The sequence below is a fragment of the Dendrobium catenatum genome, unplaced genomic scaffold (genome assembly GCF_001605985.2).
Source record: "Dendrobium catenatum unplaced genomic scaffold, ASM160598v2 fragScaff_scaffold_1497, whole genome shotgun sequence".
In the NCBI taxonomy this organism is placed as follows: domain Eukaryota; kingdom Viridiplantae; phylum Streptophyta; class Magnoliopsida; order Asparagales; family Orchidaceae; genus Dendrobium; species Dendrobium catenatum.
In genome coordinates, this window is record NW_021319959.1 from 22,289 (window position 1) to 36,681 (window position 14,393).

Genomic DNA, 14,393 nt, shown 5'->3' on the forward strand with positions numbered 1-14,393 from the left:
CATTTGTCTGATCGGCCCGGCCGATCGCCAAATCGTCCCGGGACGATCAGACCAGAAAAATCGTCCTGGACGGTTCCCAGAACTATCTGCAGGCCGATATTTTCTACAGTGCCGATCGGCCTGGACGATCTCAAATCGTCCTGGACGATCCTGAGAGGAAAATCCAAATCAGAGAGGAACAGTAAGGGAACGAGGTCTCACAGGGCGCCTCAACGGCACAAACCCGTGCCCTCCCGTCTCCGCCGTGAATGATCACCGTCTATGGAATCTCATAGATCGGAATCTCATCTCCGCAATCTTTTCTACAATCTCCGCTGTCGTTCTTCCCTATGTGATCACTTTATCTACCGCCCATGAGATATGGTTGATTCTTGAAACACGACTCCAACCAACAAATCGATCCAGGGTGATCCAGCTTAAGAACGAACTCCATCAGGTTCAAATGAAAGACAAGACTATGCAACAATACTTAACTCAAATCAAGAACCTAGTTGACAACATCGCTGCCGCTGGTTCCACGCTCGACACCGAAGACATAATCCTTTATACGTTCAACGGACTTCCAGCCATCTACAATCCCTTCAAGATAGCAATCCGAACTTCTCAGCATCCAATCTCTTTGGATGTTCTCTACTCTCTTCTAGTCAGCGAAGAGATAAATATTCAGCAAGAAAACTACAAAGATCTCAACCCGCCGTCAAACAATACGACACTGATGTCTGTTCGGAACAAATCTACCCGTGGCCGCTTCAACAGATCACAACTAAAGAACCAGAACGGGCAGTCCAATTCCAACAACAATCCATCTCAGCTTCGAAATCCACCTAACACTCCAAGACCGATATGCCAAATATGCAGCAAGACTGGTCACACTGCGCCCAACTACTGGAATAGATGCAATCTTCAATATGTACCCTCATCCTCGACGAATTCCAGAGCATACTACACGTAGAAACAACCGTCCTCGAACAACACGGAGTGGATTCTTGACTCCGGAGCCACCTTTCACTTGACTCCAGATCTCTCCAACCTGACAAATACATCCTCTTACAATGGGCTCGACTTGGTTTCGGTGGCAAACGGTAGCACAATTCCTATCCAACACACTGGAAATGGACTTCTTCCTCTACCGGAGTCCGCTCGTAAGCTAAACCTTCGCAATATTTTACACGTTCCCTCTATCTCTCATAATCTCTTATCAATATACAAACTAACAACCAATAACAAGATTTCAATCCTTTTTGACGCTAATGGTTTTGTGATTAAGGACTCTCATGACAATCGGCAACTTCTTCGTGGTCGCAACCATAACGGGCTGTATCAAATTCAAGCCCCCACTGCATTCGTTAATTCTGCTCTTCACGTTCGGCATCGCAACGATATTCTGTGGCATGCTCGTCTTGGGCATCCGAACCAGCAATCTCTCTCGTCTCTTGTCCATTTTATTCCGAATTTACGCAATTTTTCTGATTCTTCAAACATTTGTATTTCTTGCAAAGTGTCTAAATCTCATAAACTACCTTTTGTTAGTAGTTCGTCTGTTAGCAATAAACCATTTCAGCTTGTTCATGCGGATGTATGGGGTCTGGCACCTTGTCAATCTATGAACGGTTATAGATATTATGTGATTTTCATTGACGATTTTACACGAAACTCTTGGCTTTATTTGATGACAGCTAAATCTGAATTTTTGTCAAAATTTAAAAATTTATGCACTGTTATTCACAATAAGTTTAACAGCAATATCATAAACCTGCGCTCCGACGGCGGAGGCGAATTCACTGGCAAACAATTCACTGACTATCTTATCGAACAAGGGATCACTCGGCAACTCAGCTGCCCGCATACTCTCGAACAAAACGGTATGGCTGAGAGAAAACACAGACATCTTCTCGACATAACAAGGACTCTTCTACACGCTGCAAGTCTTCCACAAAAATTCTAGGCAGAATCTTTAACAACAGCTCACTACCTTATAAACCGCATACCAAGCAAAGCTACAACTCCCAACAGTCCTTATTTTCTGCTTCATGGACGGCACCCCTCATATTCGCATCTCCGAACCTTCGGATGCCTTTTGTTTTTCGTGGTTGAAGCCCTACACCTCCAGCAAACTCGACTCGAGATCCAGAGAATGTGTGTTTATCGGATACTCCACTACCCACAAAGGATACAGATGTCTCGATATTCAATCTAACAGAATTTATATATCAAGACATGTCACGTTTTGCGAAAGTATCTTTCCATTTCAGAACTTAAATCCACCGCGACAGGTCACTCCACAACCATTACATCAATCACCACTTCTTCTTACCCCAGCCTCTGCAACGATCCACAACCTACCCAAACCTCCACCTCAACCAAACACCAACATCACTCAACAAAATCCTCATCCAGCACCCTCTCCAACCAGGACACAAAGTCCAACCGTTCCTGCATCTGTACCAATTCCGCAAGCTAGAACACACAAAATGAACACACGGCTTATGACGGGTATCACCAAACCAAAGAAGATCTTCGATCTCTCGGCCATCTCGACACTCGAAGAACCTCCTAACTCTTTTGCTCAAGCGATCAAACATGAACATTGGCGCAAAGCAATGACCGCAGAACACCAGGCTCTTCAGAACCAATCTACATGGTCGCTTGTACCCCGTCCACCCCACCAACCGGTCATTGGTTGCAAGTGTACATTCAGGATTAAACGTCATCCCTCCGGCACCATTTCTCAATACAAAGCCCGTCTCGTCGCCCTTGGATGTTCTCAAGAATTCGGCATTAACTACACTGACACGTTCAGCCCTGTCGCCAAAATGATGACAATTCGTGTTCTAATCACACTAGCTCTTCATCAACAATGGTCCATTCTCTAACTCGACGTATCGAATGCATTCCTCCACGAAGATCTTCAAGAAGATATCTATATGAAGCAGCCACCAGGGTTCGACGACACTACACATCCGGACTTCGTGTGCAAGCTCCACAAGTCCATCTACGGACTTAAACAGTCTCCAAGACAGTGGTTCAGCAAAATCACAACGACCTTACAAGCCTTCGGCTTCATCTTTAGCAAGGCTGACCCATCTTTACTAATCTACGCAAAAGACAACACGAGGCTGTTTGTACTTATATACGTCGACGACATATTGGTCACCGTAAACGATAAGTCTCAAATCGCACATCTTTTACGTCAATTACATTCCAAATTTAATCTCAAACAATTAGGTGACATATCTCTATTTTTAGGAATTCAGGTTGCCAAAACAAAAACAGACTACTTCCTTAATCAAACCCACTACGCCAAGCAACTTCTTCTATCAGTCGGGTTCAACAACAGCAAAGCTGCTCTCACACCTATGTCGCTCAAACGTTCCACTGGCTTTGCCAGCACAGAAGAATTCTCCGACCCTCAGCTGTACCGAAAAATTGCAGGTTCGCTTCAATACCTATCTATCACTAGACCTGATATTGCATTCACTACTAACTACATTTGTCAACGCATGCACAAACCATCTGTTGATGATTTCCAAACACTCAAACGTCTGCTCCGCTATGTCCAAGGGACTACCGATCTCGGCATTCCAATAGATCCAGGTGACTTACAGCTTCGTGCCTTCGCCGACGCAGACTGGGCTGCAGACAACTCGGATCGAAGGTTAATTACCGGGTTCTGCACTTTTCTCAGCAATACAATCATCTCTTGATCCGTGAAAAAGCAAGTCACGGTCGCCAAATCGTCAACCGAAACTGAATACAGATCGATCACATCTGCAACATCCGAAGTGATCTGGCTTCGGCGGCTGCTGGCCGAACTTCGCATACCTCAAATCGGACCGACTCCTCTACACTGCGACAACACCTCAGCCATCGCTCTCGCCAACAACCCGGTTTTCCACGCTCGGACAAAGCACGTAGAGATCGACTATCACTTCATTAGCGATCATATCAAAGCCGGCGATCTCAATATCATTCACATCAGCTCCGCCCATCAGATAGCAGACATACTGACCAAATCTCTACCCAAAGAACGTTTTCTCCACTTACGAAACAAACTAAACATCCGTTCAAAGGATGATTAGTTTGAGGGGGCATGTTAGCATATGTGTACAGGTGGAATTAGGTCCCAATAGTTGGTTTACATTTATGTCATTTCCAATTCTTGATGTACGGTTCCATTTCAAGCCTATATGCCTATATAACAAGGCTCAACCCTGTATTATACATTCTGATATAATTCCAGATATCTTTCCCTTTCATTTTACTCAATTTCCTTTTTAAGCTTTCGCTTACAATATGGCATCTAAATAATAAACTTTACCTTATTTTTTTTCAGACTGTCACGTAAATGAGATTGTTTCCTTATTCTTCTATTAGACAATTCACATAAATGAGGTGTTGCCTCGTACACAGGTCTCCTTTGCTTATTTGTTGAGAGCTTAGGCTTTCAACTAAGAGATCTATGTTCCAGAGTCTATTTGTCTGTGTTGTGTGTGTGAATTTGTGTTAAATGACTTAAATGTCCAAAATAAATAAATAAATAAAAAGGTGTTGCCTCGTAATTGTGTCACAACAATTCAATTCACAATTCAATACAATCATGTTCAATATAATAGGCGTACGGCTGTGGACGGACCTACTTTCCGACTCGAGAAAGAGACTTCTTGCCGACGGCCCCATGCTCGCAATTATCGGCGAAATGGCCGTTAACAGTGACATTTTGGGTCGATGTCCTGTACAGTTGTTTTAGAAAGTTGATGTTTGTTTTGTAAGAGTGGTTGGTGCCGAAGCTCTCTCAACTTTTTTTTTTTACACATTTAAATAGATTATATATATATATATATATATAAAAAAAAAAAAATTAGATTTTTGTTTTGATTTGATTGTTGGAACAGCTCATTTATTGACAAGCATACTCTCACTTACTTTTCTTTATTAAAAAAAAAAAAGAGTTGATTTGGTTAAATCTATAAAACATATGCTATATAAATATAAATATAAATATATTTTTTATTAAAATTTTCGCGTATATGCTTTATTTTTTAAAAGACAAAAAATGTCCATATTTATTTTTTACTTCAATTAAATAGGAAATCAATGATAATTCATAAAAAAACATATATATAATTACTTAAACAAGTTTATGAAATTTACTTAAACTAACAATTAATTTTCTAAAAGTACGAAAATATAAGGAATGAAAGATTATTTTTATATTTCATGAAATAATTTGAGCAAAATCTTCTCATAAATAATAAAAATTTTATATAATAATTATAAAGATTATAATATATGCCTTCTTTCAAAGAGAAAATTAATATTATAAGCACCATATTGTAATCTGTTCAACTTCAAGCCATCAACTTATTCATATATCAATCACATAAACTTTTTAAATAATATCAACCTTCTATTTAAGAACGAAAATTTTCTATTCTATTCTCTATAGAGATTATAAAAAAAAAAAGAACCTGTTGCGGGCTAGAATATATGCGGCGGTAGAGTTTGTAATTTCACGTCCGAGCGTTGTACGAATATTCAGCACACGCAAACAGGAAAGGAAAAAATGAACACCATGATTTTTACGTGGAAAACCCTTAAAAAGGGAAAAACCACGGGGCCGCGCCCAGTTGAAAAAGTTCCACTAGTACTGCGTGAATTACAAGAAGCTAATCCGTCCCAAAAGTCAGGACGATCAGATTACAATAATTTTCTTCTGAATTGAAACAAAGTTTTGCAGAACGTTGGCGTCTCCCGAATATTCCGGCAGAATTCTGGTGTATTTAAGCGGCGGGAAAAACTCCGGCGGTGGTCGAGGGGGAGCTGATTCTCCTCGCTCTTCTCTTCTTCTTCTCTTTTTCTGGCTTTCCCTCCTCCCTTATGAGGATTGAGGGGTCTATTTATAGTTTTTCTGGAGTGGCATAGCACGTAAATAGGTGTGAGATCATGGGCAAATAGGGAGTGGCCGAATGGACGGCTGATATTGAATCCTTTGATCGTTCACCATTTGTTGAACATTTGAGGGCCTTAGTGATGTCGGAATCCGGTGATCTTGGGCTCGTTAGATTCGTCTCATCGAGCCGTTCGATTCGAGTATAAGTTCGTTAAAATCGAAGACCATTTGGTAACTCAAATTGTGGTTTGAACCTTCCAACAGCGCTTCGAGTCCTTGATTTGGACCCATTTGGGCTCGATTGGGTTGAATTTGGTGTCATTGGGTTCATAGTTCCGAGACGCTCAGTTTGACTATAAGCTCGCTGAAATCGGAGTTCAGGTGCTCCTGAATTTAATTTTTGAAGTTTTCTGGTTGGTTTTTGCTTCGAGATTCGTGCCCGATCAAGATGATTTCATGACGACGTATGAGAACCAAAATTTTCTATTATTATCCAGCGGTAGGAATATCAAACAATTGATCTAATCAGAGCATATTTTAGTTGCAAATTTATTATTCTATTGAAACTAATCATATCTTCTCTCTCAAATATATAAGCAAAATGGATACAAAATTATTCCAAATTTTTTCTTTTTTTAAATGTGCTTAGATAAAATTATCAAGTTATATTTTTCGGATACAAAAATCACAGAAGTTCTCCATTATTTCTGTATTTTAAATATTTTTAATAAATTTAATAATCATAAATGATGATTTTAAATAAAATTAATTGAATTTATTTAAATCAATTAAAAATTTAGCTTAAATTAATCACATGGATTCAAGTCAATTTTATTTGAGTAAAATAAATTTAAAATTTAAAATTTGAATCACCCTAAATCAGTAGGAAGACTGGACCTAGAACACGACGCACAAAACAATAGCCAGAAGCCGAACCAGAAATGGTAGCAACTAAGATCATCTCCAACCAAAAAACTCATTTTCCACTCCAAATTGCAATAATACTTCAAAATATAGTAATTCATTTTCAACCAAATTCTATTTCTTAACATAAAAAAAATATTATGTGTATATTCTTTCTCAACCACACGTGCAAGTCTTTCCCCCCTTCGCTTTCTTTGTTTTCGCCAAAAATGCATTTGTGAATAGTGTGACGTCAATATTGATATCGCACTTTTCACGAACGAGAAAATGACATCCCTTTTGCCGTTCGATTGGAAAATAATGACATGGAGTTCGGTTGGAGATGCCCTAAGGGCAACATAGTAATATCTTGGTTTTGATTGGCATAATGTCGACTGAGTTCACTGGCATATATAAAGTCATATGCAAGTAGCGGGAAGAAGATGGCGAGCCAGTAGTAGGAAAGCGGGAAATCAGTAGAAGCAACAGGATAGCTGCGACAGACAAGAAAACTGTGCAAGGAAGGAGTTGCCGGCCTGGTAATCGCTTAAAGGTCGTTGATGGTAAACGTGAAAGCGCAAGAAGAATAGAAGGGTGAGGCCAGGGAAGCATACGATCGCGTTGGCGGAGACCCGAGGAAGAGAGAGAATAGACAGTTCTCAGGTATCGTTCCCCTGATTTCTTACACCCTTTGTTTGATCCAGGTATTGAAACCCATTCGTGATGCTTCTACGTTGCTTTGCTACTTGTAGCACTGCAGCAGGATGAAACGCGGTCGACCGGCCCGCTATTAGGGCTTGGTTGTCTTTCCACAAAGAACGGTACTTTTTAGTTTATGGCATTTAGATCCGTCCCTTGTGTTAGAGGCTGGAAGTCTTCTTAAGAAAATTCTGGCTTTTGGTCAAAAATATGCTTCTTTGACATCATCATTGAAGCTGTATTTGGGTGAAATTGTCCTGTAGTTTTGACTTCAGGATTTGTAACAAGATATGGCTTTGGACGATAGGTGAAGGCATTGTTACCTGTGCACGTCATCTGGTTCTTTGTTTGTAAATTGTGAGTAGAAGGGCTGGAAATCAGTAATGTAAAGCCTCTTTGAAGAAATGCCCGAGTACTTGAAAGTCAATTCAACATTGAAAATACTTAAAATCTCACTAGGAAATGCAGCTTTTCCTAGGATTAATATAGAGAGCAGAAGCAGCTCCAAAATCTTTCAGAATTTTCAACAGCACAGAAGCATTATTCATGGAGCTCTCACCAAAAATGAGGAGATCATCCGTGCATAAATGATGAGAATTATGTTGCTTCCCAACTCATAAAAGTAAAATAATTAGGTTCAGCAAGATTATCCAAAAAGTTTGACAACCCATCCATCACAATGCAAAAGAGATAACGAGATAATGGAAATCCTTGTCTAAGGAAAGAATTAGATGCAAAATAACCTTGTGAAGTCTTATTGATGCAAATGGAAAATTTAATATGAAAAATACAGGTTTAAATCCGTGAGACCAAAAGAGGCGGCAAACTATTTGAACCTTTTTGAATAGGGAAATTTCTTGAAACCATGTCAAAAGCTTTAAAAATATCTAATTTGACATAGAAAAGCTTTTTGCTACCAGGAGTAGATAAATTCCTTAACAACTCAGAAGCAAGCAAATTGTTGTTAGTAGAGCTTCTACCTTGAATAAAGCTAACCTGAGCTAAATTGATGATATGGGGTATAACCGGGCTCAATCTATTAGTAAGAATCTTTCCAATAACTTTATAGAAAGTATCACATAAAAAAATAGGCCTGCAATATGAAATATTGGATGCATGAGAACTCTTAGGAATTGTGCATAAAATAGTTGCTTTAACCCTATCTAGCAAGTAAGCATTAGAAAAGAAAATGTTTAACCGTTTTGTAAACACAGTAGCTAATGCTACCCCAAGCTGATTTATAGAATTCAAATTTGAAACCATCTAGACTAGGCACAGAGAATTGGGAAGCAAAGAAAATAATAGATTTGATTTCATCTTCAGTGACAAGAGCAATGAGAGATGGAAGAAGGTGTTAGGGGGCAGTTTTCCCAGCCAAAATGAAGGATAAATCTTCGAGACACCTACTAGAAGAATTGAAAAGTCCTTTAAAATGATTAATGATTGCATTGCAAATCTCACTTTGCTAAGAAATTTGACCATCAGCAGTTGAAATTTCTTTGATATGGTTAGAATTTTTCCTTGATTTAATTCTGCTATATAGATATTGCAAATCATCCTCGTCACTAGAAAGTCATTTGAATCTAGATCTTTGAAGCACCCAAGAAGACCAGGAGGGATAAGAGGCAGAGAGAAGACAATTTATATTTTTCTGATTATACTTAAGCTCATGATTAGTGGATCCAATTGAATTTGCTGAAGAATCATATATTGCTGCTTTTGGAGATTTGAAATGTTGGATGTTAAGTGATTGGAGGATGCCCATGATTTACTTTTAATGGCCTTCTTGAGTGATTGGCTCTTCGAGTAAAGAGCAAAAAATAGGATTTCCTGAATGAGAGTGAGAAAGGGAGGCGTTCAAGGCATCCCAAAAAGTAGGATATTTAAGCTAAAATTTCTTAAAAAGAAACCTATGGGAGCTATTGGCTTTAGGTTTATTATGAAAAACAGGGGGGAGTGGTTAGAATAATTTGGGCCCTCAACACTATACTACGATAAAGGAAAATAAGTCAGCCACAGATCCGGCGGCAGTCGGTGGTTCAACGGTGGTCGATGAGGAGTCTGGTGGCAAGAGAATTCTAGTTTCTCTCTCTTTCTTCTCTTCCTTCTATTTATAATTTTCTGAGAGTGGCATGACCAGTAAATAGGAGGTAAATTAAGGGTATGTTAGGAGTGGTTTGAATGGACGACCGATATTGATCTCCTTGATCGTGGACCGTTTACTAGGCATTTGAATGTCTTAATGATATCAGAATTTGACGATCTTGGGCTTCTTGGATTCGTCTCATCGAGCCGCTCGATTCAAGTACAAGCATGTCTGGTCTGGAAATCATTTGGTCATCCAATTTATGGTTTGAACTTTCCAAAGGGGCTTCAGGTGTTCTATTTGGACCAATTTGGGCTCGGACGGAGTCGAATTTGGCGTAGTTGGGTTCATATTTTTGAGACGTTCAACTCGACTGTAAGTTTGTTGGAATCGGTGTTTCGATGGTCCCAAATTTAGTTTTGGAAGCTTTCAACTCAATTTTTCCTTGAGATTCATGCCAGATCAAGATAATTTTTTGATGATATATCAATTAGGATAGCTCATTGGGTTTTAGGGTTTGGGTTTGACATCTTTTGCTGCTAAGGTTATTCGAAAAGTAAGAACGATTCTGGACATATTTGTTTTTTTTTAAATTGATGAATAGTTGTCACTGAGTATGGGTGAACCCTTATTTACATCTTTCAAGATGCATTAACCACTGCAGATAGTTGAATAAACCTTGCTCTGCATTGTATGCTGTATTTCTTGAAGATGTTATAGGTGCTTTTTTGTAGGTCAACAAACACATCTTGGCTTACATTTCCTGATCTGAGTTGAAAATATGCATAATTACCCATAAGACTTGTTTAGCATTACTCATAAGACTTTTTTAGCATGATACACATCCTAAGGTAATGGCCCTGATGGATCAAGTAAATTTTTAGGACTTTCAGAAGAGAAAATCTTACTAAGGATTAAAAAAGTACAGTTAAATTTACAACTGGTGATAATCTTTTTGTTGAAGACTCAAAGAAGAAAGAGGCTACACCAGTTTCGGAATATGTGAGGTTCATTATTATTATTTTTTTATTTTCATGTGCTATTTTGGAGTACTGAAAGATGCCTTTCTAAATGATTAATTTTGTGAAAGCGTTTCAATAACAAGTAAGAAAAACTAATAATAAATTATTTAATATCTTACATTATAAATAAATAACTATTTCGAGTCCATACGAGCAGTACACGATAGAATAGAGCTTTTTTAAGCGTATGACTACTTCAAAATTAGAGCACCAAATATCTGTTCGTGTTCAATTCAACATGCGCTGTTCCCAAATAACGAGCTTTTTTGATAGCCGTAGAAACTAACTTCTCTGATTCTCAGCCATCTGATACTTCTAGTGTAAATAACAATGGAACTCACGTTAGGGAATATGTAACAGAACCTGGCGAAGGTGGGAACTTGTTTTGAAATAAGCAGAGTTGGTTTGGTAGTTGCAGATAGTCATCCGTTGCAGATAGTCATCTGTTCTGTTTCTTTAAGGCTTCGTTTGGGACGAATTTTTTGTTGTTTCTTAAAACAGTTTTCTTGTACAAAAAAGTTAATTATTGAACTAAGAAGTTGCTTTAAGAAGCAGCAAGAAAGCCATCCTAAACGAAGCCTAAATCGGAGGCTGAGGTAGAGAGAAAAATGTGCTAATCCTGTTAGAAGATCTTGTTGAGGAAAAACATGGTTCTCTCTAACTCAAGTATGCAGACCTTTGCTGGAAGATTTCCAATTTAAGGATGCAAACATCATGGTGGCATTTTGCTGCTAATAAGGCACGACTTGTAGAGTTGTAGGTGATAGAGAAAAGAGTTGTCTTGATGTGATGCAGAATTAGCAATGGACCTCTATACTATAGATGCGTCTGAGGATTCAGAGTCGAACAGATCATTTTGATTATGATGCTGATTTTTCTGATTTATCTATTGTTAGTATGGAATGCAGGGGCTGTTGGTTTCTACTAGTAGTGATGAAACAAGGTTACAGATTGCATAAGAGGATTCAGAATCAAACATTTCGAAAATGATTTTTTGGTAAATGATGTTTTGAAGGTTATCTATTGTAAGGCAGAAGGCAAACATGACATGCCAAAAGCTTCAAGAGAAAACCTGGATACAAAAGAGGCAATTGAAGTGCCTGCCAACGTGAAAACAGATTAGTGGCATTGGATATCCCACTTTTGTACCGTCTGGTTCATGGAATGCAGTTGCAGCAGTGTTGCTAAGGTAAAAAGTGATGGATATGTCGTTGACTCAATGGTTAATTTTGTCATGACATTCTAGCGTGGATTTATGTATTCTAATACTATTATTTAAGTAATTTACTATTAAATTTATTTTTTATTTTATTGAATGTTTCTCCTATTCTTTTTTTTTTTGGCTTATTACAATGAGTGATAGCACAAGGCGAAAAGATTTAATTTATAAATATGACACTCAAGTTGAACTGTTAGGAGAACATGCAAATAAGATATTTGTTTACTTAATTTTTAAATTTTGTAACAAGTGAGTTTCTAGGGATGTTAATAGATTGAAAGATGACTTACACATAAATGTTGGAGCATGTGATAAAGTATAAGGCGAAGTAAAAAAAAGAATATGCTATATTTAAAGAAGTATGTCACCTTAAAAGAAAATAGCTGAAAGAAAAATGACGAAAATGAATGAGGATAGCTATTATTTTGGTTCCCAACTAGATGGTTCATATATTAGAAGTCATTTTTTCTTTCGGTGATCTTGGTGATTTTCGGGGAATTGCTCTCTGCCTTTCTTGTGTATTATTTGGTTTAGGGTTTTCTCGCTTTGTTTTCAGTCTCTTTCTCCGGCATGTGTCAGACTGGCGCCGAATCGGTTGTGCGACCCCGATTTTTTAGGGGGTTCGTATCATTCACACTCGTTTTTGAAAGCGCTTGGTTCCAATTTGGTTACTTCATTTTCGGATCTGCGGACCTCAACTTTTCGTGGCTTGCCTTCACTTTAGATTTCTGACTAGGAAATCAATGATTTGGTCATCCCGTTTCAATTTTCTTTAGTTGGATTTGTCCCTTCTAAGCGGCCCTCTCTTGATTCCATTCGCAAATTATTCTTTAACCTAAAGTTGAACGGTGAAGTTTTGGTCACCTTGCTTGACTCATCGCATATTCTGATTAAACTAGCTAATGATCTTGATTACTGTAGGGTATTTTGTCATAGATCCTACCTAATTTTCAATTGTTACATGAAACTCACGAAATTCTCCCAGCTTGGATGTTGGTGTTGAGTCGCTTGTCATCTCGATTTGGGTCTCTTTTCCGCAATTGCATCCTCATCTATATACCCCTTGTATATTTCATGGATTGGGAGCGATTTTTGGTAAACCTCTGAAAATTGATGCGGCTACTTCTGCAGGATCTCGGCCTTCCATGGCTCGTGTACTGGTGGAGCTATATATAACTAAATCCTATCCAAACCAGGTTTGGTTAGGTTCTAAAAGTTTAGGGTATGTGCAAGATGTTCTTTTGGATGAATTCCCCCCTTTTGTGTTTCTTGTAAATGCATTGGTCATGTGACTGGGAAATATCGTCCTTTCCTTTCAACTGAACTGTCTAATATAACAGGAATTGAATTTATCTTCTCCCTCTTCTCTACCTCCTGTTGTGCCTAGGGTGGAGGTTGTTGATGTTCCTATCGTGTTGGAGAATGCTGGGTAGGTTTCAGGGAATGCTGTTGGTGATTTAGGGGATACTGCTCTTATCAATTCTAGTCCTAATGTAGCTGTTCTATCTCCTATTGTTTTACCGTCTCTGAATCCTGTTGGTTACCTGGAGAGTCATGTGGTTGTGTCTCCTGTCTCTTTGCTTGTTAATTTTATGGGTGGTATGGTTATTGGTGATGTTGGAGTTTGTGTTGTTTCTACTCAGTCTTGCTTAATTCAGTCTCCTGCTGTCCCTATTTCTATTGCTACGACTTGTTCGGGTGGCTCACCGGTTGGAGTTTGTGGTGCTGGTATGGGTGAGGGTCCTCCTATTGTGGCTCATGGTAGTGTGGTTTTGTTAGATAGCAATTGATGTGTTAATTTTAGAGTGAGTCCCTCTCCTACTGATGGTGTGGAGTCTTCGGATACTAGTTCTAATTTTTTAGCTGATGGTGGTGATGTGTCCTTGGTTAACTCAGGGGAGGTTGGCGACATCCCTCTGGTGGACGTGCCTATTGCTATTATTTTGAATGCTAAATTGCGAGCTCATCTTGCTAGGGACAGTGTTCGGTGGCAATGCGATTGGCTTCATGATGATTTGTCGTTTGCTGAAGGGGATGATACTTTTGATAGCTTTTTGGAAACTGACTGACTGGATACTTTTGTTAGGAATCGTAAAAGGAAATCTAAGAAGAAATGATTTCTCGTGCCTATTTTCGTGTTGTGGTTTTTGTCTTTTCTCAGTTTTGGCTGCCGTCGTTATTTTGGATTTGAACTATGAGAAAACAATCATTCTGCATGCACTTATGATGGTCAGGGTTGGGCAACCATGGTGGTCTGGTGTTTGATGCTTGTTGGCTTGGTTTCTTGGGAGATTATTTGATCCTCCTTGGATGGCCCTCCCTGGGTGTCGGCCTGAGTCCGTTTGGATCCGATTTTGATTTTTGTTTTTGGTTGATTGTAACCCCCATGATGTGGCCCTCTCGTGATCTTGCGCCCGTCCGCGTCTTCTCGCGAGCGTCTCGCGTAGACGCGGACCGGTCCCTGCTGGACCGGTCCAACCGGCCCATCCTGGGCCGGTCTAACAGTTTCTTGGGACATTATTTGATCCTCCTTGGATGGCCCTCCCTACCAACTGGGTGTCGGCCTGAGTCCGT

The 14,393-nt window shown here is 39.2% G+C and overlaps 2 protein-coding genes and 1 long non-coding RNA gene across 3 annotated transcripts in view; all 3 read left to right on the forward strand.

Annotated features, from left to right (window-relative positions):
* The window catches only part of LOC110106055, a 4,471-nt gene extending 3,519 nt beyond the window's left edge, over nt 1-952 (forward strand). Inside the window, exon 2 of the mRNA XM_020835784.1 lies at nt 204-952. Coding sequence (XP_020691443.1) covers nt 204-952 — 749 coding nt within the window. The remainder of the gene's footprint in view (nt 1-203) is intronic.
* A 1,972-nt stretch (nt 953-2,924) lies between these two features.
* LOC110106054 (uncharacterized mitochondrial protein AtMg00810-like) lies at nt 2,925-3,704 on the forward strand. The gene has a single exon (XM_020835783.1). It carries the CDS (start codon nt 2,925-2,927, stop codon nt 3,702-3,704), a length of 780 nt encoding a protein of 259 aa, XP_020691442.1.
* A 3,497-nt stretch (nt 3,705-7,201) lies between these two features.
* On the forward strand, nt 7,202-11,911 carry LOC114581077. Its single transcript, XR_003702870.1, has 2 exons — nt 7,202-7,456; nt 11,509-11,911. It is a non-coding gene; the product is annotated as an uncharacterized LOC114581077 (long non-coding RNA).
* The last annotated feature ends 2,482 nt before the right edge of the window (nt 11,912-14,393 follow it).